Source organism: Macaca fascicularis, chromosome 9 (assembly GCF_037993035.2).
Source record: "Macaca fascicularis isolate 582-1 chromosome 9, T2T-MFA8v1.1".
Taxonomy (NCBI): domain Eukaryota; kingdom Metazoa; phylum Chordata; class Mammalia; order Primates; family Cercopithecidae; genus Macaca; species Macaca fascicularis.
The window spans coordinates 21,130,926-21,155,573 of NC_088383.1; the positions used below are offsets into that span (position 1 = coordinate 21,130,926).

The following is a 24,648-nucleotide window of genomic DNA, read 5'->3' on the forward strand; positions in this document are numbered from 1 at the left end:
GTTTGCTTAGGACAACGACTTCCACCTCTTTCCATGTTGCTTCCTTCAAAGAATAGGATCACATTCTTTTTCTATGGCTGCATAGAATTCCGTGGTGTATATGGACCACATTTTCTTGATCCAGTCTACCGTTGATGAGCATTTAGGTTGATTCCATGTCTTTGCTATTGTGAACAGTGCTGCAATGGACATAATGTGTCTTTATGGTAGAATCATTTATATCCTTTTGAGTATATACCCAGTATACTCTAAATTCTGTCCGCAGATCTCCATAAATATGCAAAATCTGTACAATTTGATCAAGCATGATATTAAACTGAAAACCAAGTAGTGAAAGAATTTAAAATCAAAGCATATCAATGGAATGCTTCCTGCACCTTCAGATTTAATGACCTCTAATTAAGCCATCATAATACCTGCCAATACACGCTCACCTAAAGCCCATAGAAAGAAGCCGGAATAGAGATGCTTGTACTGTGAAGGAAATTGTAGAATCATTGCAGTAGCCAAAAAAAAAAAAAAAAAAAAAAAAAGGTTAAATAATACGAGAGTAGAAAAATGCTTTCTCCAAAACTATGTGTGCAATTTTGGTCACTCCATTCGGATGGTCACTCTAAAGCATTTTGAAATAGTCATTGGTATGTGACACAAAGAAACTCTTGTAATATTTTGGAATTGTGTATGCTACATTTTTCCTTAAATGACTTGCTCTGTTAGAACAAATCAAGTCATGTTATACTCATAGATCTGGAAATATTTATTTTGTCTTCTGGTTAGTATTGAGAATCCATGAAAGCTGTTTATTTTATTAAATTAATCATCATCCAAAAATGTCATTAAATGGTTATTTGGCTAGGAATAAACTAGACTGTACAAATTGCATTATTAGATATGGCCGCAGTGTCTTGGCATCTAAAACAGAAATGTAAAGAAACATTTTTAAAAGGAGATAATATAACTAAATTATTATTGGAAGTATGAATAAATAATAATTGTGAGAGTATTTATGTCTAAATAAAGGTAGTGAGGTTTACCACACTCAAGGTGCAAATCTGGTTCTGACTGTTATATTCCAAAGATTGGCAATTTATGTACTGCAAGACAAAAATAATTTTATTTCTGACAAGGACTCTTATTTAGTAAAACATGACCCTTGCACTCTTCTTTCTTCCTTCCTGGGAAGGGCTGCCTCCTTAACAGGTGCTGGTCCTCCAGCCCATTTGGGAAGTAGCAACCTGAGGTCAACTCACAAATACCTTAATCTTCCCTGTCCATTCCTGCATACACAAAAGAAGTAAGACTAATTCAGGTGCAGTGGCACATGTCTGTAATCCCAGCACTTTGGGAGGCTGAGGCAGGAGGAATACTTGAGCCCAGGAGTTCAAGACAAGCCTGGGCAACATAGTGACAATCTGTCTCTACAAAAAAAAATTAACCAGGCATGGTGGCACATGCCTGTAGCATCAGCTACTTGGGAGGCCAAAGCAGGAGGATCACTTGAGCCCAGGAGTTCGAAGCTGCAGTGAGTCAAGATCACACCACAGCACTCCAGCCTGAGTGACAGCAAGACTCTGTCTCAAAAATAAAAAATAAAAGAAGAGGAAGTGAGGCTGAAATTTGTGAGGCTAAAACTTGGCATGCTGTGTATAAAGGACTGTTTATGATGGCAGATACTGACCTAAAACCCAGCCCAAAGACAAACCCCAGAAATAGAATCAGACCCTGAATGGTTGGATAGATGGATGGATGGATGGAGAAAGGGAGGATAAAAAACAGCAGAAAGGAGAGGGATGGAGGGATGGAAAGACGAATGGAAGAGGGAGGGAAGGATTTGAAGAAACAGTCAAAGCTTCGTTTTTGAGTCAAGTAGATATTTTTGCTACATTTCCCCTAAAGCCACATTTTCAATTAATCCTGTTTTCCCAGGAAAGCAATGTGTCATACTCTTATAAAAAATAAGAAAATAGCCAAGCCCACAAGATGCAATAATACAAGCATACTTAAGGATGAGGCCAAATTTTTAAAAGCAACACATGTTAAGGGCAAAAACACAGTTTATATATTGTCATGAATCTGACTGTATAATTTGCCTCAACCTGCCTCATATAAAAAGTACGATAATAATATCTCAATATTCATTAAGTGCTTATTATGAGTCACATACTCTCCTAAGAACTTTATATGTATTAAATGTGGAATTCTCATATCAACCCTGTGGGGTAATTACTGTTATTGACTGCATTTTGGAGATAAGGCTAACTGAAGACCAGACAGATGAGGTCATTTATTATAGCCTCACTTGATTTTTATTGGCAATGTGGTCATTCTAATACTGTAACCTATTTCCAAAAGCCTTTATTTTTATCTTTTTCCTTCCTCTCTGTTCCTCCTCCCTTCTCACCAAATACAGATGAAAATGTTTGTGATGGCAGATACTGATCTAAGACCCAGCCCAAAGACATAGCCTCTGTCATCTTGGAGGTGTAATGTTAATTCTTTTTTGTAAGGTTTAGTCTCGCTCTGTCACCCAGGCTGGAGTGCAGTGGCAGGATCTCGGCTCACTGCAACCCCCGCCTTCGAGTTCAAGCAATTCTCCTGTCTCAGCCTTCTGAGTAGCCGGGATTACAGGCACCCGCCACCACGCCTGGCTAATTTTTTGTATTTTTAGTAGAGACAGGGTTTCCACCGTGTTGGCCAGGCTGTTCTCAAACTCCTGACCCCAGGTGATCCACCTGCCTCGGCCTCCCAAAGTGCTGGGATTACAGGCGTGAGCAACCACGCCCAGCTCCAGTGGTAATTCTTTAACTGTTTTTCCCATTAGTTTTTCTTTGCTTGAAGTTACCAGATTCTTTTCAGAATTATTTGCTAGAAGAACTCACAACATGAAATAAGAGGAAATAGCAGGACCTACAGCCCAGTGTTCATTGAGGAGGCATTGACCAGAGGTCCAGAATTCAGACATGGAGGCCAGACTGCTAGTGTGTGAGCTCAGTTTTACCGTAATAGTTTTGCAACCCTAGCTCATTTTCTAATTATCCTGTGCCTCGACTTCCTTATTATAAAACAGAAATAATAGTAGTGCTTACCTCTTAGGGTTGTTGGTTGGGTACTTGCAAAGCAATACAATGATCCCTGGCACAGTGTAAATGAGCTATTATATAATGAATTACTCTAAATTTGATCTTCTTTCACTAATGAATTTCTGTTACATAAGGGAAATCTTTAGAATTTTCAGCGTTACTAGATTTGGAGAAGGATTACTGAACACCAACCGCAGTTCTCAAGCAAGGAGTTAACGAGAGCAATAAAAATGTAGAGGGGAGGTAGAAAGAATTAGGAGGTCATGTTTCTCCACTTTATCTGGAATTCCATTCGTTCATGTGGACCACACATTGTGATAGACATCCATGTTTGGTTTTTCTTTAAAAAAATGTAAAATGAAAGAAAGAAATCAGTGCTTATTAAACGAAGTTTAATAGACAAAAAAATGTTTACAACATAGAGGCAAAGGGTAAAAATAACAAAGAGGTAAATTGTTCTTGAAAGTATTGAGGCCGGATGCAAAGGCTCACGCCTGTAATCCCAGAACTTTGGGAGGCTGAGGTGGGTGAATCACTTGAGGTCAGGTGTTCAAGATCAGCCTGGCCAACACGGTGTAACCCCATCTCTACTAAAATTACAAAAATTAGCCAGGCATGGTGGCGGGCGCCTGTAATCCCAGCTACTCAGGAGGCTGAGGCAGGAGAATTGCTTGAACCTGGGAGGTGGAGGTTGCAGTGAGCTGAGATTGCACCACTGCACTCCAACTTGGGCCTGGGTGACAGAGCAAGATTCCCATCTCAAAGGAAAAAAAAAAAAAAAAGAAAGAAAGGATTGAGAGCCACTGATCTGAAACTTTTGTTCATCTTAAAGAATTATCTCATAATTCAGAATTCCAGTCATATGGTGCACTTAAGATATAGTTACTGCTGTACATAATTCAGGAAGATCTCTAAATGCCTGAGTAATCATCAACAATTACAGAATTTTAGTAAAAGAAGACTTTAGAGATTAGTTGTATTTGGCTGGCTGGCTTTGGTTAGGATAGTTATTACTTTAGAAATTTAATTCCTCCCTTTGCTAACTCAGAAAAAAAATGTGTATTACAGTGAAAAGCATCTCAGTAAAAGTTAGAGGGAATGATACTGTTCTGGGGTGTTGTGGAATGTTTTCCTTTGCTGTGACGTTCCCTTCAGATAGTGATCAAAACTATTTGAGGGTCATTAAGCATCCATCTGTTACACTTTTTTAAAGTATTTTTGCTTAAAACAGATTTTTCACAAATTTTGCTTGGAGTTCATGTACAAACTTTCTGAAAATGCTTATGTAGCTTACCAAAAGATGTCCAGTACTCTTGAATTTAAAATTTCCGTGAGAGGAGCTTTCAAAATTAATCAGCTTTTCCCTAGGTAACTTTGTTGGTTTAATGAGAAAAATCAAAGTTAAATTTAGTGTGTAGTTAATTAGAGTTTGAGGTATCCCACAGTACTTTGAGAATAAAAAGTATTCATTTTGCTTACCCAACTAGAAATTTTAAAACACAGGCCAGGCGCAGTGGCTCATGCCTGTAATCCCAGCACTTTGGGAGGCTGAGGTGGGCGGATCACCTGAGGTCAGGAGTTTGAGACCAGCCTGACCAACATGGTGAAACCCTGTCTCTACTAAAAATACAAAATTAGCCAGGCTTGGTGACTCACACCTGTAATCCCAGCTACTCAGGAGGCTGAGGCAGGAGAATCACTTGAACCCAAGGAGGCAGAGGTTGCAGTGAGCCAAGATCATGCCATTGCATTCCAGCCTGGGTAACAAGAGTAAAACTCCATCTCAAAAAATAAAAAATAAAAATAAAACACAGTGATAAATGTATTTTTACTCACGAATCCTGTGGATTCTTCATTGCCCACATGAAGAGCACCTCACCTGTAAAATTGGTGTCGTGGAAAAGTTGTCCAGGAAGTAAAGATCCAGTCGTACTTTATTAAAAACACAAATATCTCCTTAGATGAAAATGCAAACTTAAGGGTAAGCTCATGACCGTCCTGACAGCTGGGATGTTCTTTCAGCTTCTACAGATGACAGTGCAGCTGAGAAGAAAGGGGGAACCCTCCACGCTGGCCTCATCGTTGGAATCCTCATCCTGGTCCTCATTATAGCCACAGCCATCCTTGTGACAGTCTATATGTATCACCACCCAACATCAGCAGCCAGCATCTTCTTTATTGAGGTAAGTGTTGAGTTGAACACATGAAAACCACGCCAGTTGATGAACTGTATCCGTTTGCTAACACCACCTGGATTTAATATTTACCGCATGATTTCTCCATTTTTCAGTTTCGAGGTTTCTGATTTCACACACATGGATGCTCTCACCCATGCACTCTCATACATATTGATAGATTGCTTTCAGATGATGGGTTCAGTTACCTTATCTCTGGAGCTTTTAAAGACATAAACTATCTTGTCTTTCTGAGATCTAAAAGAAAATGGGAACCATACTTTTTGGTCCTTTTACACCAAGTATGTTAACCAGCTGCTCTCCTTGTCCTAGGAGGAAATACTACGTATCTGGGAGGCTAAAGACTTAGCTTAAGTCAATTGCTCAGTGAATGCTAATTGAGTATTGGCTGTGTGCATGATACAATATGATGGGCCTCTTCTCAAAATGCTCACAAACTGTTTGGAAAAAATATGGCTTTCACCACAAAATGACAGATATAAAAATAAAATAATGGTATATGCTGTTGCCATTTTGCATAATGTGTGTATATTTGTACATTTATATATAAATGCACAGACACACATATCCACACAGACACGGAACGAGAGCACCATACTGAATAAGTGTTATGTCTTCATGTACAGAATATAGGTTTGGTGCCAGTGCTGAGGAGTAAACAGGTGGGAAGGCAAGGGGCTGTGCATAAGGAGCTATGGCTAAGCCCTGGGGTCTAAAAGGCTGAAACCAGGAAGCCTGGAGACCAGTGGATACAGTCTGTGCGTCTGTCTGTGTGACCAAGTCATCTCTGTCCTCCAGAAGGTTGGGTTTCCTGGGCCCCATGCATATGATGCAGTTTTTTCTTGTTTTGTTTTGTTTTGTTTTTTGTCGTTGTTGTTGTTTTGACAGAGTCTCACTCTGTCGCCCAGGATGGAATGCCATGGTGCAATCTTGGCTCACTGCAACCTCTGCCTTCCAGGTTCAAGCGATTTTTGTGCCTCAGCCTCCTGAGCAGCTTGGACTACAGGCAAGCACCACCACACCCAGCTAATTTTTGTATTTTAGTAGAGACAGGTCTTCACTATGTTGGCCAGGTTGGTCTCAAACTCCTGACCACAAGTGATCCTCCCGCCTTGGCCTCCCAAAGTGCTGGGATTACAGGTGTGAGCCACCATGCCTGGTCACATGTGCACCTTTGACTCTCACATCTGAATGGAACCACTCCTCTTCCAACACCAAATAAAACTAGAAATACTAAAGCAATAAAGGAAATCTTCTCTTGCAGAATTTCAAACACAGAATTAGAATTATTCATTGTGTGACGCATGGAAAGGTTGCTTGGAATTATGGTCACTTGTTGAGTGAGAAATTATAATGCCTTTTAAACTATGGAGTTAAAATTACCTATGCTCCTTATAATGGGGAGAGGTGAATAAATGCAAATCAAACAATTGCTTAAACGTCCTAGATGGCTCACAACTGTCTGTAGAAGAAAGTGCCGTCTCCTTTTCCTTCTTTGGGGGCTCAAGGCCTTGGCACTCTCAATCTTACGTGTCATTTCAATCTTTATTCTCTTGGCTCCCTAATCTGGAGTTGGCATTTCTGTCAAATTTCATGTTTTGGTTGTCTCTGTACACAGCCCAAATTCTCCATGTCACAAAAACATTGCTCATTCTAGTTCCTCCATCAAAAATTCCTCCTGGTCAGGTACAGTGACACATCTGTAATCCCAGCACTTTGCGAGGCTGAGGCAGACAGATTGCTTGAGCCCAGGAGTTTGGGACCAGCCTGGGCAACATGGTGAAACTTCATCTCTAAAAAAAAAAAAAAAAAATAGAAAAAAATGAATGGGGCATGGTGGCGTGTGCCTGTAGTCCAAGCTACTTTGGGGGCTGAAATGGGAGAATTGCTTGAGCCCAGGAGGTCAAGGCTGCAGTGAGCCATGACTGTGCCACTGCATTCCAGCCTGGGTGATAGAGAGGCCCAGTCTAAAAAAAAAAAAAAATCCTCCACTCCCATATTAGTTATTGAATTCAGAAGCCAAAAGGCCTTTGATACGGTGTACCCCATAAGCTTCTTTAGACCATCTTCCTGCTCGGCAGCTGGGTATAATCTCTTTCTCTTCTGAAACTCTATCTACAGGGATACACCCCTGCCTTTCTCTGGCATTCATCTTTCTGTTTTGCATTAGAGTTCAGTATGCGCATGATTTATTCCACCCTGCAAGACTTGTAAGTGCCTTAAGATTTGGATTAAATCACTTACGTTTCCTTTGAAAAATAGGGATTCTGCCAATATTTCCTGGAAAAACGTTCATAATAAATATTCTAGGACATTTCAGACTTCCAGTGAAATTTCATACAAAACGTATTTCAGAAATGGCATCTTCATTTGATTCAGTAATTGAGGTATTATCAGGCATTGCCTTGAATTGAAAATCTGTTATTAAGTTCTGTTAATGTGCTTGGTTTTCTCGGAAGAAAGTAGACAACCTTCTCAAAGTTACAAATGCATTCTTCAAAGAGCTGCTGAGTGACAAGCTAGAAAGCCTCAGGGACTAGCCAGACCTCAGGCTGCTGCTACTGCCGTAACCCCCTCACATGTTTAAGCCTTTTCAAACTGTGCAGTTTATTTTCTGACATAGTGAAAAAGAAGACACTGTGAATATCTGATGGTGATGGTATTAGCGGCAAATTGCACAGTATGAAAGATCTAGTTAAAGCTGGTTCAAAGCAACCCACATATGACTGCAAAAATAGTGGAATATTGTTTTGAGTATTAGTCTCATTGTCTTATGTCTCAGAGCCTGTATGTCAGATGTGTGGAGTGTTTGTATATGTATACATACACATGTATTTATAGAATATGAGAGCTAGATGGAATCTTAGAGATAATTTAGCTCTATACTCTCCTAACACAAAAGGAGACTGAGTGAGGCTGAGAGGAGTGGAATGACTTATCCAAGGTCAAAGAGCCATAGTTCTAAGAATAACTCTTTCTTCTTTTCACGTGTAAGCAAAGCAGAGTCACTCAGCAGGTCTCTCAGCTTTTCTCCTCTTGACTTTTTTTCCTTCCTGTGGAGTCAATTGCCAGAGTCTGCTTAAATCTCTACCTATCTGACACGCTGCTGGGGTCATGCGGCTCACAGTGGCTGGGCAGCAGCTGATTTTTGGAGGTGATAGTCATAACTTTACTATTATTAAAACTGACCACTGTTTGCAAAATCAAAACAGATCCACGATGACCATTCTGTTTGTGATATGCAGACGTGTAAATTTGAAGATTTTAAATTATTAGTCACATTAGAATTGTTGTTGCATAAATGAGGGAACTGAATATAACAACATTTTTTTCATTGCCTTTGATGTTCCATACTATATTCCTATCTACTTTTGAAATGAAATTGATGTGCTTTCTTCTTTTATGAAAATGATACCATTCTTTATAGAAAATTGAGATAGTGCAGAAATGTAAAAGGAAGAAAAAAGAAAGTCATTTATAGGTTCCAGCATGCAGAATTGATGACTATTAATAGTTTCATTTATTTTCTTCTGGAATTTGCATGTACATAATTTGATGTTTGCCCATTTAATACAGTGGTGATTTCACTGTAATACACATAGGTATTCTTTTTTAAATAACATTTTTCTGTTTTATTATGATGGCTTTGTAAACATAATTTTAATGTTTGTATTCTATTCTATTCAACATTTGTTCAATAGTTTTATACTGACTGCCTCTTATGCAGTCAAGTGGTAACTCGGAATACACTGAGAGCCTAACATGTGCCTACAAGTCAAAAAGGACCTCCTTTCATTCAGATGAAGACTGTGTGTTAGTTTTCTACTGCTGTTGCAACAAATTGCCACAAACCTAGTTACTTAAAATAACACACACTTGGCTTACAGCTCTGGAGGTCAGAAGTGCTAAAATCAGGATATTGACAGGGCTGGTTCCTTCTGGAGGTTTCAGGGCTTAATCGTTTCCTTGCCATTTTCAGCTTCTACATGCTGCATGTGTTCCTTGGCTCATGGTTTCTTCTCCATATCATTCCAACTTCTGTTCCCACCATCACATCTCCTACCACGAACGTTGACCCTCCAGCCTCCTTGTTGTAAGGCCCCCTTGTGACTACATTGGGCTCACCTGGGTAATCTAGAATAATCTCTGCATCTCTAGGTCCTTAACTGAATCACATCTGCAAAGTTCCTTGTAAGGTAACATTGACACCTTTTGGAGATTAGGACGTGGACATCTTTGGGAGGCCATTATTCTGTTGAGCACAGAGTGCGTCAAATGTGAGATGCATCACACACTTCCAATTAAACTGTAACACACCCTTGACTATAAGATATGTCCCAGTTTCAGTTATTAAAATGTAACCCAATGGATATCTTGAATATTTCACAGTGAAATCCAGACTTCACTAAACACTTGTATGAGTTAGTTCCTGTGCTAAACACTGTATATAATGTGATGAAATTGAATGATTCTAGGCTGGGAGCGGTGGCTCATGCCTGTAACCCCAGCATTTTCGGAGGCCGAGGCAGGCAGACCACTTGAGGTCCAGAGTTTGAGACCAGTTTGGCCAACATGGTGAAACCCCATCTCTACTAAAAATACAAAAATTAGCCAGGCATGGTGGCACGCGCCTGTAGCCCCAGCTACTCGGGAGGCTGAGGCAGAAGAATCACTTGAACTTGGGAGGCGGAGGTTGCAGTGAGCCAAGATCGCACCACTGCACTCCAGCCTGGGTGAACGAGTGAGACCCTGACCCTGTTTTTTTAAAAAAAAAAAAAAAAATTCATGACTCTGCCTTGGAGTGTATATATCAGAGCTCATGCACCCAGTGTCTTATCGCAGAGCAATGCGGCTCTTCCTACTTTTTCTTATTTTTAATCATCCCCATTATAAACATATTAATAGTAACAGCCAACACTTATCAAATACACTAATAAAGTGATTGACACTTATTACCTCATTTAATCCTCATGAAGACCCTGTGTGATACAAAGGTTATCTTCATCTCATAGATGAGGAAGCTGAAGCATGGGCCTTAAGTAAGTTCTCACCATCACGCATTTGGTCATTAGTGGAGTCAGGATTTAAGCCCAGGCTCTCCAACTCCAGAGACTATGCCCATAACCACCAGGCTGTGCTGCCTCCCTATGTGTAAAGGGTTTTTCTTCATATGCTGTATGTAGAAATGTCGGCTGATATATATACAAGGACATACATTATGTCCTTGAAACGGATTTCCAAAAGTAGAATCAAAGGAAGGAAATGAATGGTATAAAAAAATGTAGTAAATATTGCCAAAAGCATGACAACAATTCATGTAGCTGTTGCTATTATTGTCTATTTTTAGTGATGATAATGTCAGTGGCTGTTAGCTGTGTATTTTGTTCTTGCAGAAAAGATACACCAGTTATTATACATTTTGTGGACCCAAACAGCATTCCTTATATAAAATACTTACATGGGCTTTAGCTTTTAGATTTCTTATTGTAGAAAGGAAATGAGATAATTAAGCAAATCATCACCCCATAAACAAGTGAATTAACTATTAATATCCCGTGTCTTCTTATACAAGATTAGGTACCAGAGTTCCATTCTTCTAAAATGTTCCATTTCTATTCAGTCAAGCCGAATAGCCTATTTTTTATTAACTTATCTTGTATATTACCCCATCATTCTCAGATCTTAGACTTGGTAGTTTCTTTGACTGACTGGCTTGCATTTCATGTTTATGTGTCTAGCTTTTCACATTAATTTTCTAAAGGGTATCTGATTTTGGCCAAAATCTATCACATTATATACAGGAATGTCTACACATGCTTTAAGTATTTTTTTTTTGGAAATGAAGTTTATTATCTTGAAAAAAAATGGCAGAGAACACATAATAAGCATGAATTCCTTAATTTTTAAAAGATCTTGATGAAACTAGTATCTTTTTGGAAGAGTCAATGTGTCTAGGTTTTACATTAAATTTAATAATTGTCGAACATTGCTAAGCATAAATGTTGTGACTTGTAGTATATTTTATTGTTTCATGAATATGGGTCACAGAGATAAATGTTTACACTCTTGAATGGTATTCTACACACATCACTATTCAAGATTTTTAAATAAAATACTTAAGATGTAATCTAACTGAAGGTCAAGAAAATAATATTACAAAGTGATAATCACACAAAATCAACATTCCAATGAAAGGATTCTATTTGGACTATAATAAATAATTTAGACTAGCCATCTTGCTGAAAGTATTAATGTTGAACATTGTCCTTAATTTTTCTTAGTATACATAAATAATTGCTAGTATTTGGACACTCATGTGCAGTTTTGATTGTTCTGTACACATAAAAATAAAGAGAAATTGATAAGAACCTAATGATAAAAATGATTTACAGCTTTGGAAGACAGATTCTATGAATAAAATATTGGAGGATTTTTTTTTTTCTACATAGAAAAGTAAAAACTAAGAGTACCTAATCCTGCCACTTATGCTGCAAAGCTTTGAAATGTCCTCAGAGAGAAAGGAGTCAGTTCAAATGAGTAATTTAAAATGAAATCGGAAGAAGCAAAAGTTGTAGGAACAATGGCCCTTGTATTTCAGGAGGGGACTGAGATCGTGCAATGGCAATGGAGTTTGCCTGTAAATAGTAGTTATAATTCCTACCCTGAGGACTGGAGAAATACAGGGTACAGAACTGTGCTGTCAATATGTGGCTGCTACCTATATGGACTTTGAGCTCTTAAACTGTGACTTGTCTAGAACAAGGTATGTGTAAAACACACACTGGATCTTCAAATCTGAGTACAAAAAATAATGTCAACATCTCATCAATAATTTTTATATAATTACATGTTGAAATTATAGTATCTTGGATATACTGTATTAAATAAATTTTATTACAATTAATTTTATTCATATTTACTTCTAAAATGGACACTAGACACTTTTAAAATTATATACGTAGCTCATACTATATTTCTATCGGATGATGCTGGTTTGTAGAGAAAACCTTGCAGAGAGAAAGAATTAGAAAGAAAAGTTGGTTCCATAGTTTTTTAAAGTAGGAAATCAACTGGTTTTTAGCAAGAAGGAAAGGAGAAGCTTATGAGGAGGCAGAAGGCTGCCAAAGCCAACTGATAAGTTCACCAGTCATTCATTCATGTATTTAATATTTGTTGAGCTTCTATTATGCACCAAGTCCCCAAGGTACATTGGTAAACAAAATGAACAAGATCATCCTTGCCTTCATGGAGCTTACATTCCAGTGGGTGGAGACAGCTGATAAACACATTTTAAGTTAGGTGTGGATTTCACATTGAATGATTAGTTTTACAGAAGAGGCAGTCACCATAAAATATTTGATAAAATGTTACCTTTTTTAATTGCTTGAGCAATGTTACCTTTTTGATCGCTTGAGCTCAGGAGGTGGAGGGTTCAACTTGATAATAAGTGGCATTCTTATTCTTATCATCATTATCTTTATTTTATCATAGAACTTTTTATGGAGCTCTAGATATAGATTTTTTATATATATATATATATATAGAGAGAGAGAGAGAGAGAGAGAGTAAATGAATAAAAAAAGACTGCTCTCCAAAGCAGTTTATTTTCCTAGGCCAGTTGCGGTGGCTCACGCCTGTAATCCCAGCACTTTGGGAGACTGAGACGGACGGGTCATTTTAAGTCAGGAGTTTGAGACCAGCCTGGCCAACATGGTGAAACCCCGCCTCTACTAAAAATACAAAAATTAAGTAGGCATGGTAGTATGTGCCTGTAATCCCTGCTACTCAGGAGACTGAGGCAGGAAAATCACTGGGACCTGGGAGAAGGAGGTTGCAGTGAGCCAAGATCACGCCACTGCACTCCAGCCTGAGCAACAGAATGAAACTCTGTCTCAAAATAATAATAATAATAATAATAATAATAATTTGTTTTTCTGATGGGAAAACACTCTCACCATTCTTAAAGTGTGCCTGAATTAGAAGTTATTAGTTATTTCTATAATAAAATCTGGACATAAATGTCTAAATACCAGTCATTGTTCATACCACACTTTTTAAATTCTTATTATTTCCAGGGCACCAAAATATCTGCTTTTACTGGGAGTACTTTTTATTTTCTATCAGCAGAATCAGGATACCAAAGCAAAAACAAACTTCAGCCTGTGTGCAACCTAGGGATTCTGTCACTTTTCCAAAATAAGTAGATGAATTCTCCAAGTATCTATCACAAGTAAATTTGCTTGAGGACTCATGTGTTATCTTAAAAATTTTATGAGTTTTGCATTATTCTCTTTAATACAGACACATGTCTGATATAAAAAATGATTCTACACCATCTTCAACTAATATTAACATTTCAAAAGGTGATTCATATCACTCTTGTAGCTATAAAACCCCAGCTGTATGGTTGTAGATATAAAATCCAAGTAAGTTCAAACCAGCAGAGATAAGACCTCTGTTCCTGGAACCTGAGTGGGCAGTATCCTTTCACCCCTTTGTTGGAGTCAAGTCCAAGGTAGAAATACTCAGGATGGTGAAACAATTTGTTTGGATCCTATGGCACCTGGTTACAGAGTCAAGACATCAAACCAGAATGCCTCACCCTGGCCCTCTAGCCTGAGCAGCTACACAGCATCATAGCAAGAGTCTGTTAAGTTTTTTGCCACTCAAGGGGATTCCCCATCCCAAGAAATATTTCTGGATCACAAGAACCCGTGGAGAATAAGATTAAAGAAACACAGGCAGCTGTGGCCCTCAACTTTTCCTGGCAACTAATAGTACCACCAGGAAACAAGCCAGAAGAAGGAGCCAGGCAAGAATTCAAAGGCTGCTGGGGAGAAAAAAAGCGTTTGCTAAGAGTTTGGCATCTTGCTTTGCAGCTGCTGGATGGATCGCACTTGGGGAGTTAGGAAGACGTGATCTGTGGACAAACCTATGTAGTTCATGAGAAATCGCTTCATAGAACCACAAATCTTTTTTTGTCTTGAAGTCACATATTCTTAATAATTGAGTTTTGCTCTTAAGGTATTTCTTAGTCTTAACTTCAGTTTTAAAGAAAACTCAAGGGGAAAAAATGATTCATTGAAATAAAATACTTTTTATTTGTATTTCTTAGATGAAGCAAAAGATGGTGTTCATTTTTCATGAACTGCTGCAAGGAAAGAAAGATAAGGCAAAACACATCTGACATGGTTTGATATAACTCCCATTAAAGAAGCTATATTAGTAGATGACAGCTTTCCAGAAATATAGTGAAATGCAGAGAAAAGTAGGTGAAATTGGGTCACTTGAAAAAAAGAGACACTCTATGTATGTCAGTGGTTTTCTTTTCTCAATTGCTATTCTAAGATGCTAGAATTTTTATTCATGAACATCACTGAATGTTTTTAAGACATCAGTTCAAGTGCATCATGATTGCCTTGTATATGTAATCATCAAGATAAGATTTCTTTTATAGATGTCAGCCTTAATTTACTCTTCTGAGTAACACATTTTCATTTAAATTCCTAAAACTATAATAGTGTTTCTAATTTAATGAAATAATTTCTTCCCTTCATTGGGGAGAATTATTGAAAATACTGAATAAAATATCTCATACTAATCTGTGGTAATTTCTTTTTACTAATTAATTCCCTAATTATTTCAATGCTACATAAGACAGTGAAAATCCATAGATGGGTGGATGGATGGATAGATGGATGGATGGATGGATGGATGGATGGATGAATAGATAGATAGATAGGTAGGTAGATAGATAGATAGATAGGTAGATAGATAGATACCACAGAAAGATTCTTAATAGATGAAAGAATCAGATAAATAAATGAAAATCTGCAAAGCTACAATTCACTTGGGCATTTGTAAGCTTGAATTATGACATTTTAAGGACATGATATATGTTTTAAGTATTCCGATTCTTTTCTTCTGTTACCTCTTGAAGAGACTACTCTACTGACAGTACCAACTATTGAGTAATTTCTTCCTTGTGACATTGCTAATTGTTCAGTGTTAAAATAAATACTTAAGCCTTTCTATTGTGAAAACAAATAATAGAAACTTTAATTTTAGCAATAATTGGTGCTTCACAGTAAAAATTAATTTATTCAATTACAAGATTATCTTTTCCACCAATTCCATTTAGCGTATTCTTTTCTAACAAACATACAAAACAACTAAACTAAATTAGTTTATTATTACGGCATGCTCTGGTTTATAACTAATACTAGAGTTATTTGTGATTGTAAGAAAATTAAAATATAAAATTTTCAGAGACCAAAACATTAGCAATCTAGGGAGTATGAATGTAAAGAATGTATTATAAATGATGGTAGTAATCATACTTTTTGTAATTTTATTAGAAGTGAACAATCAATGGTATTTTTAGTTTGAAAATGGATTAAGGTTATTTTACTATATGATCTTGTGGTAATCCTTGTATAAAAGCTTTCTTAATAGAAACAAAGTAAATTTTAATGCAAAATTCATACATCCTGTCTTATATCACGTAGTAAATGAATATAGGGTCAGAATTATTCTATGTCTGTACTTTCTACTTTCAGCTAATTACTACATTCGTATTCTAAGTAACATAATACTTAAAATTACTGTAGGTGAGATAAACTTTAAATAGATGAAAAGTCATTTTTCTATTCAATTTTTTTGTTTGTTTGTTTTGGTTTGTTTTTTTTAAGACACAGTCTCGCTCTATTGCCGAAGCTGGAGTGCAGTGGCGCAATTTTGGCTCACTGCAACCTCAGCCTCCTGGGTTTAAGCAACACTCTTGCCTCAGCCTCCCAAGTAGCTGGGATTACAGGCGCCCATCACCATACCTGACTAATTTTTGTATTTTTAGTAGAGACGAGGTTTTACCATGTTAGCCAGGCTGGTACAGGAATCTTCTTCCTTCTTTTTATTATTTTATCTAATAAATCTCTGTTGTCCCTATCCTACTCATTATTCATTTTACTCCCAGGATTTTCTCCTAGTGTGGGCCACTGTCGTGGAAGATGGCCTTGGCAGGTCAGTTTTGAGAATTCCTTGTGCTATACTGCTCCTGCCCCTTCAGAAATTCTTACACAGGTCCCCTGCACTCACCTGCAACTGGAGTGGGAACTTGCCCCTCTCACTTTCTGCTGCTCTTCTCACATGGGCCGGCTGTGTTTTCCAGGCAATGCTTATTGGCTTACTTTGTGGTTTTCCTGTTTCCAGTCCTGCTAGACACCTTGTGGAGTCCTGTAAAATCTGGGGAAGGGAAGGGACTCAAGAAATACTAAGAGGTACCCAATCCCTTACCTCCGCACTGGGTGGGGCCTCCCAACCAAGGCCTCTTTGCTGCCATCTTTACTGTTTCATAGCTTTCACTGGTGACACTTACAGGTTCTGAAAAATCTGAGGTGACTAGGGACTGGCATGGGCCCCAAGCATACCACAGCAACCTTAGAGAAAAGTGGCCAGACTGTTAGGTGGGACCCATTCCCATGTCTCCTCACCAGGCAGGTCCTGCAGGCCTGGGCCTCCAGCCACCTCTTGCCAGACCTATTGAGCCAGTACCAATTCAGCAACTCCCTGGACAGAGCCTCCAGGGACAGCTGAAGGCCTCTCTGCTACTGCCTCTGCAGTGGAACTGCCATTGCCACCCCTGGACTAACGAAGGAGCAAAGAGTCTAAGTACCTTATCCACACCTCCAACAAGCAACTGTGAGCAAAAAGAACAAAGCTGGAGGAATCACATTACCCAACTTCAAACTATACTACAAGGCTACAATGACCAAAACAGTATGGTACTGGTACAAAAATAGGCACACAGACCAATGGAACAGAATAAAGAGCTCAGAAATAAGGCCACACATCTATGACCATCATTTCTTTGACAAAACTGATAAAAATAAGCAATGGGGAAAAGACTCCCTATTCAATAAATGGTGCTGGGAGAACTGGCTAGCCATATGCACCAGATTGAAGCTGGACCCTTTCCTTACACCATACACAAAAATCAACTCAAGATGTAGCAAAGACTTAAATAAAAACCAAAAAACTATAGAAACACCTGAAGACAACCTAGGAAATAACATCCTGACATAGAAACGGGAAAAGGTTTTACGACAAAGACACCAAAAGCAATTGTAACAAAAGTGAAAATTGACAAGTGGGATCTAATTTAACTTAAGAGTTTCTGCAGAGCAAAAGAAACTGTCAACAGAGTAAACAGTCAACCTACAGAAGGGAAGAAAAAATTTGCAAACTATGCATCTGACAAAGATCTAATAACAAGCATCTATAAGGAACTTAAACAAATTTACAAGAGAAAAACAACGCCATTAAAAAGTGGGCAAAGGAGATGAACAGACACTTCTCAAAAGAAGACATGCATGCAGTCAAAAAGCATATGAAAAAAAAAGCCACATATCACTGATCATTAAAGAAATGCAAATCAAAACAACAATGAGATAGCTACCATCTTACACCAGTCAGAATGGCTATGATTAAAAAGTCAAAAATAACAGATGCTGGTGAGCTAGTAGAGTAGAGGGAACCCTTTTAGCACTGTTTGTGGGAGTGTAAGTTAGTTCAACCATTGTGAAAATTCCTCAAAGAGCTAAAAGCAGAACTACCCTATGACCCAGCAATCCCATTACTGGGTATATACCCAGAGGAATATAAAGCATTCTATCATAAAGACACATGCACTCAAATGTTCATTGCAGCACTGTTCACAATAGCAAAGACATGGAATCAATCTAAATTCCCATCAATGACACACTGGATAAAGCAAATGTGGTATATATACACCATGGAATATTATGCAGCCATAAAAAAGAACAAAATCATGTCTTTCATGGGAACATGAATGAAGCTGGAGGCTATCATCCTCAGCAAACTAACGCAGAAACAGAAAACCAAGTACTGCATGTCCTCACTTATAAGTGGGAGCTAAATTTTAAGAATTTATGAACACAGAGAAGGAAACAATAGCCACTGGGGTCTGCTTGAGGGGGAAGGGTGGAAGGAGGGAGAGGAGCAGAAAAGATAACTATCAGGTACTGGGCTTAATGCCTGGTGGATGTAATAATAAGTACAATGAATCCCCATTACATGTATTTATCTATGTAACAAACTTTCACATGTACCCCCAAACATAAAATAAAAATTTTTTAAAAATCTAATAAAAACTCTAAGGACCTAGTTTAAAACTAGCTAAAAAGCATAAAGAAAGTGATTTAAAACATGAAAGAACAACCCAAATTAGCATTAGAACACCTAAAAAATGAAATAGATGTGAGAATTAGAAATACAGAAAACAGAATAATTTTGAAAATAAAAAACTAGAATAATAGAAGAGCAAATAAACACAGTTCTTAATGGATTACAAGAAGTAAAAGGTTTAAAAGTAGATTTTTAATTGAAAAGAATTAAATCAGATAAAAAAAATCTGAGAGGTAATGAAAAATAAGTTTGTCAAAGAAGGTTCCCCATCTGGATAATAGGAAAGAAAAAAACCAAAGCAAAAGAAATATAAGCCACAAACTAAAAAATTTTTAGTTCTTGAAATAAAAAAATTAAATATTGAAAGAGCATGCTATGTACCTGAGAATATTTACCCAAAACAATGAACATCAAGACTTATTCTAGTAAAGTCACTGGATAATATTTAAAAAAAGAAAGAAAGAAAAAAGTTTTGTGCACTTAAAGAAAACACTTGAATTATAAGCATATCTGAATTAGATAATCATCAAGTTTTTAACAGCAACATTTTGTGCTAGAAAAGAAAATGGAGTAACCGTGTGAAAGGATGGAAAATGTCAGCCAAGAAGTCATATCCAGCAAAACTGACCGTTGAGCGCATAAATAATTTATTTAATAATTGCGCATAAATAAATTATTTAATAAATAAATAATTTTTATTAATAAATAAATAAATATTTATGCGCTCAATAATTATTGAGCATAAATAAATTATTATCCATGTGCAGGAACTCTGTCAATATTCTTTCCATGAGTTCTTCCTGAAAACTCTTTCCGAGATGAGCTTCAGATAAACAAAATGACCAGAAAGACATCCTACAAGCACTGGTGGAAGCGGTGCAGCCTTCTGCCAGAACTCAGAATGCATGCATGCGTTTTTGCCTTATGACTATCCTTTGTGCATTTGAAGGTACCTATTGCTGTAACACACATCTCATATTTCAGCTTGCTTCATTTGGCAACAAACGCTTTGGAAATGTTTGGAACATGCTTACAGTTTTTTTTTTATATGTTACTCCATCTATATTTATTAAACAGCAACTGGTAATTTACACATATACATACATGCACATCCTAAGCGCTCATTTATTGAACATTAAAATAATAATAAGGTTTCTAGTGATAATACTACATATCATTTAGTATTGTATATATTGGCATATAAACTACTAGATGCTTCATAATTATAGTCTCTGAGCCTCATGTAAGTCATTAAAAAGAGATAGATATTTGTAGCAGAGCAGGCTAAGTACTTACTATAATTCATGTTCCCGATTCTAGAGTAGAGGGTTGTGACTGGTAAGTAGTTGCACAATTAAAGATCTTTTTCAAACTGTCTTGCACCCAAAGATGGAGAGGTGACTACTTGTCACTCCAGAAAGTCACATTTAAGCCAAAGCTTTTAACAATTACGTGTGCCTTTGCCACACATTCTCTCCTGCCCCAACAACTGGATATACAGTCCCCGGAGAATGGAAAAGTCAAGATGGAAGAACCGGGATTCACACATGGAAAGAACTTGCCTCCCTTAAAGGGATTATTAACATAGAAAATAGTCACCATCCAGTGCATATAAGGTCACGTAAGACATTTATTAGAGTAATGAGAAGTCAGGGAAAATCAATGGACTGGGTGTGTTTTAGCAAACAACATAATTATATTTGAATATTTCTTTGTTTAGAAAGAGTGGTTTATAAAAAGAGAATCAGGTGGATTAAAAGCCATTGAAAATTTTCAGCAAAGTAAAATCAAAAGCAAATTAAGATTATAAATATATTTATAGTGACTAACCCAAATGTAAACTAATGAAATTGTTGGGGGAAAAATTAAATAATGACAGAAAGTGATACAAGAACAATTATTGTTTATTGAAAATTACAGCAGTACCCAAAAAGGGAAAACAAAATAAAATACATTTTTAAAATCTAAATAATTATATTTTTGGCCTTAAATTTTTACTCCCAATCAGTAAGAGCTATTCAGCAGAATATATTTAGGATAATTGAAAATGTAGTATACGTCTATTTTGTAAATGAAACAAGTCATGCTGTTTCAGTGAGAAAAGTAAATAACCAGAGATTAGGAGATTTAGAATTCTTTTTCATTTGTTAGAGTAGGCAGAACACTGGTTAATAGGTAGAATTGACTGATCAGTTCTCTTCTAAGAACTGGCTTTAAAACTAAATCGAGAGACTTTCCTCATTGAGATATCATTTTATTCTTGGTGAATTGTAATAACAATATAGGCGCTCCAGAAAACAATATTATCTGTCTCATTCCATCGCTTTTATCCCCGAGGGCAAGCACAATGTTTAGTAAATATTTGCTGAATAAATGCATCATCTAAAATAATCCAAGTGTAACTTCAATAAACAGCATCATGAAATGACGGAAAGTTAGGAGTTAGCAGAGAACTTAAGGAAACATCAAATGCAGTCATTTATAACGTTTTGCATTATACGTCTCACCTAAGGAGACATGAAACTCTGTTTTCCCGAAAGAACATTTGTATGCTTGAAAAGATAAACAACTCTTTAAATTACAATATTGATTTGATGCCCTCAGACATTTTTATACAAATCTTATTAGAAATGTTTTAGTTGAATCATTCACAGTATGATTTAAATGCATAAAACTAAAGTGGTGTGATTGATAAATAAATATTCGCCCCTTTAAAAAAATTATTATGATGCAGTGTTTAGTTGTTAAGGCTGACTGAAGGCCGTAGCTTCGTACTAAGCAGAGAATCAGTATCTGTCCTCTTTCTTATTTTATGTATAAGAACATGGAGAATGTGAGATAAGAATTGACTTGCCAAAGGGCTTAGTGCTTAACAGAAGCAGAATCAGAAATCAGGAAAATGCAGTGGGAAGACCCTAGCACCAAGAAGGCAGCAGATTTTGCATCAATTCCAGCTTGTACTAACTTTGTGATTCTGGTCAATCCTGAACCATTCTGTGTAACTCAAGCAGGAGTTAAAACCAACTGTGCTGACTCTCCCAAGCAGCCTTCAACTTTGTTAAAAGTGCTATTTTAAACAGTAGTCAGTTTCAACCAAAAATTATGTAAACAGATCATTTATTTGAGGGATTCTTTTATTTCCCACTCCTACCCAATCGTCTTGAGCTATTGTTAAGTTATCCAAATGAGAAGAGGAAGGGAAAAAGAAGAAATGATCTAAATAATTCACAAACCATACTATCAAACCTCTGAGTATTATACCATTGACTGTACAAAACAAAACAAAACAAAAACAAAAAAAAAAAAGTTGTTTTGTAGGCTCTAATTGTTTTATCTCAGTCTTCTTGCCTTTTTATCTTTTTTTTTATTTTTGTTTTTAAAGTGTTGCAAACAGGATGACTTCCAGAGCTATCATCGGACTCACATAATATGATTACCATGGTTATCAGCACTTCTTTATCACAGGATGAATGCAGTGCACTCTCAGGAAAACTTTTGTGGAGGTTACATGAATCTGTGTACAGGACAGTAATGAATATCACTGGAGCCCTAAGTAAGGAATGATTAAACACTGTTATTAGCCAGTTACAACTTTGTTTGACAATATAATTACAAATGCATCTGTAAAGCCTCTACAATTGATCCTCTAAATTACATATTAGCTTTTATTTTCCTGCTACACTAATACTTTATTGTTCATTTTCTCAGGGTCATAATTATATTTTTATTTCAACCTCTGAGTTGATTTGACACGATACAGTATGTGCCCAAAATAAATAAATCAAGTTCCTCAGATTTAAAAATATACACCATTTTGGATACTCATTTTTCAAAGTAGGACCTTAAATAGGTAAAAAGTTTGCTATCTGCCTTTTAAAGTTTCTTTAAAACTTTTAATTTTACTCCAACATATACAAATTAAAAACATAGGATGAAACTGGTCATATATGTAAGTGTGGTTTTGCCCTAGTTTGACTGATAAGATCACTCTGTATATTCAAATGAATGGGTCCACTCTCAGATTTGATGACATAAATCATTCTCTTGGGTTCTTTCTTAATCGTGTGATTAAATATGGAGTAAAGCACACAATTACTTTAGGATAGAAAATAACTCACCATTAACCATTCCGAAGGTCACTGCTGATTAGACCTTAACTTGCCAGATTTCTTTAGCTTCACTTAGAAACACATTGGCACTCCAGACACAGGTAACTTGACAAGAACAATTTCTTAAGGAACATGGCCAGTCTGCCGTAGGGAGGCAGCACTAACTCACATTCGACTTTTATTAGGATATTTATGACCAGTGCAGCATTATCTTGTCTTTTAACTCAGTCACTAGGCAGCAGTGAACTGGCTTGTTTTCACACCCCCTGCAAAGTACTTTTCTTTAGAGTAAATTGCCTGTCTAATAGCAAATTATTACATGATTTGGGTAGAAAATAACCACTTGTGGCAATGTGGCTCAAAAAATAAAGAGATGCTGCTCAAAGCATTATTAACATATTATGAACTAAGGCTAATGTTGAAGAAGACTAGAATATTCTCAGCTCATGTCGCAGAAGATTAGTCCAAACCAAAGAATCTGTCTGTGCAGCACAGTCTGCTAGAGCGTCTTACACTCACAGAGGGTATAACTAAGGTACGCATACTTTCCACTTTGCCCCGAACCATTCTAGTTCATGTCTGTTGTCTGATGTAATTATTAATAGTTTCTCCATTTATTCTCAAAAGTGTCCTAATTTGGACAATAAATCATATGGTCATCCTATGTGTAATTATATTTTCCAGCTTAGTATGCATCTAAAGACATAGGACACAAAAACTTTAAAGGCCGAACAGCCACATGAGAATTCAATAATAATGAAAGGAACATCAAAGGTATGATCAATATTGAATAGAAGATTCAGTCAAATGCTATAAAATACTTAAGAAAGAGAGAGATAATTAGGAGGAATCTCATTAAAGACATGGTGTTTGTGCAGGGTCTTGAAAGGGTGCTATGTTCTGGCTAAGTGAAGAGGAAGGGGAGATACCTTTTCAGATGGAATGGGGATATATTATGGCTTTAAAAACATTAAATCAAGAGAGGTCAGGATGAATCAACTTATTTAACTATGTGTTAATATCTATGAGCAAATATTGAAAATGGCTTTAGTATAGATGGAAAATAGATATAGCAGGCTTTGAAGGACAAACACAGAATCTATCATTCCATAAGCAGTGAGAATCAATGATGTAATAAAGAAGTAGGAGTTTAGGACTGGCACGGTGGCTCACGCCTGTGATCCCAGCACTTTGGTAGGCCAAGGTGGGTGGATCACTTGAGGTCAGGAGTTCGAGACCAGCCTGGCCAAGATGGTGAAACCCCATCTCTACTAAAAATACAATAATTAGCCAAGCGTGGTTGTGCGTGCTTGTAGTCCCAGCTTCTTGGGAGGCTGAGGCAGGAGAATCTCTTGAACCCAGGAGGTGGAGGTTGAAGTGAGCTGAGATCACGCCACTGCACTACAGCCTGGGCAACAGAGACAGGCTCCATCAAAAAAATAAATAAATATATACATAAAATAAAAAAGAAGTAGGAGTTTAAAATGCTTCTGGGGAAGGAGTAGAGTGAGCCAGAAGAAGAGTGAAAGGACGGTCAGAAGAGAGTTAGAAGACTATCAGTATTCTATATGGGAAGTGGTTGCTGAGAGCTGAATTGGGGTATTTATAGAGGGACAAGAATGAGGCTAATCCAGGAGCCATGTGAAGGAAGAAGATAGAATTTAGCAATCTTTGTTTGTGTAAAGGTTTATACGTGAAAGGGTTTTCAAACAGTTATCTTCGATTCTCAGTACTCCCCAATGAGCTCAGTAAATACAGAATTGTTAGATCCATGTTTTGCAGATAGGATGACTGAGATTCCAAGAAAGTAAGCAATTTCTGAACGTTTCCTATATCTAATTAGTGCTAAAGGTGAGGAAGATGCCCCGATTCATTACATTGAATATGTAGGATGAAGAAGAATCAAAGATAACTTCAAAGTCCAGAATCTGTGTAACTGAGAAATTGAATTTTCTTTTTCTTTCTTTCTTTCTTTCTTTCTCTTTCTTTCTTTCTTCTTCCTTTCTTTTTCTTTCTTTCTTTCTGTCTTTCTTCTTTTTTCTTTCCTTTCTCTTTCTTTCT

The 24,648-nt window shown here is 37.0% G+C and overlaps 1 protein-coding gene across 3 annotated transcripts in view; it reads left to right on the forward strand.

The window, feature by feature from the left end:
- Positions 1-24,648, forward strand: part of PLXDC2 (plexin domain containing 2) — a 467,700-nt gene that overhangs the window by 421,833 nt on the left and 21,219 nt on the right. For all 3 annotated transcript variants that reach the window (XR_010577861.2, XM_074001155.1, XM_074001156.1), the window contains one exon: positions 5,103-5,263. Coding sequence is in view for 2 of the 3 variants with exons in the window: in XM_074001155.1 (XP_073857256.1) it covers positions 5,103-5,263 (161 nt within the window). In the remaining variant the exon portion in view is untranslated. The remainder of the gene's footprint in view (positions 1-5,102; positions 5,264-24,648) is intronic.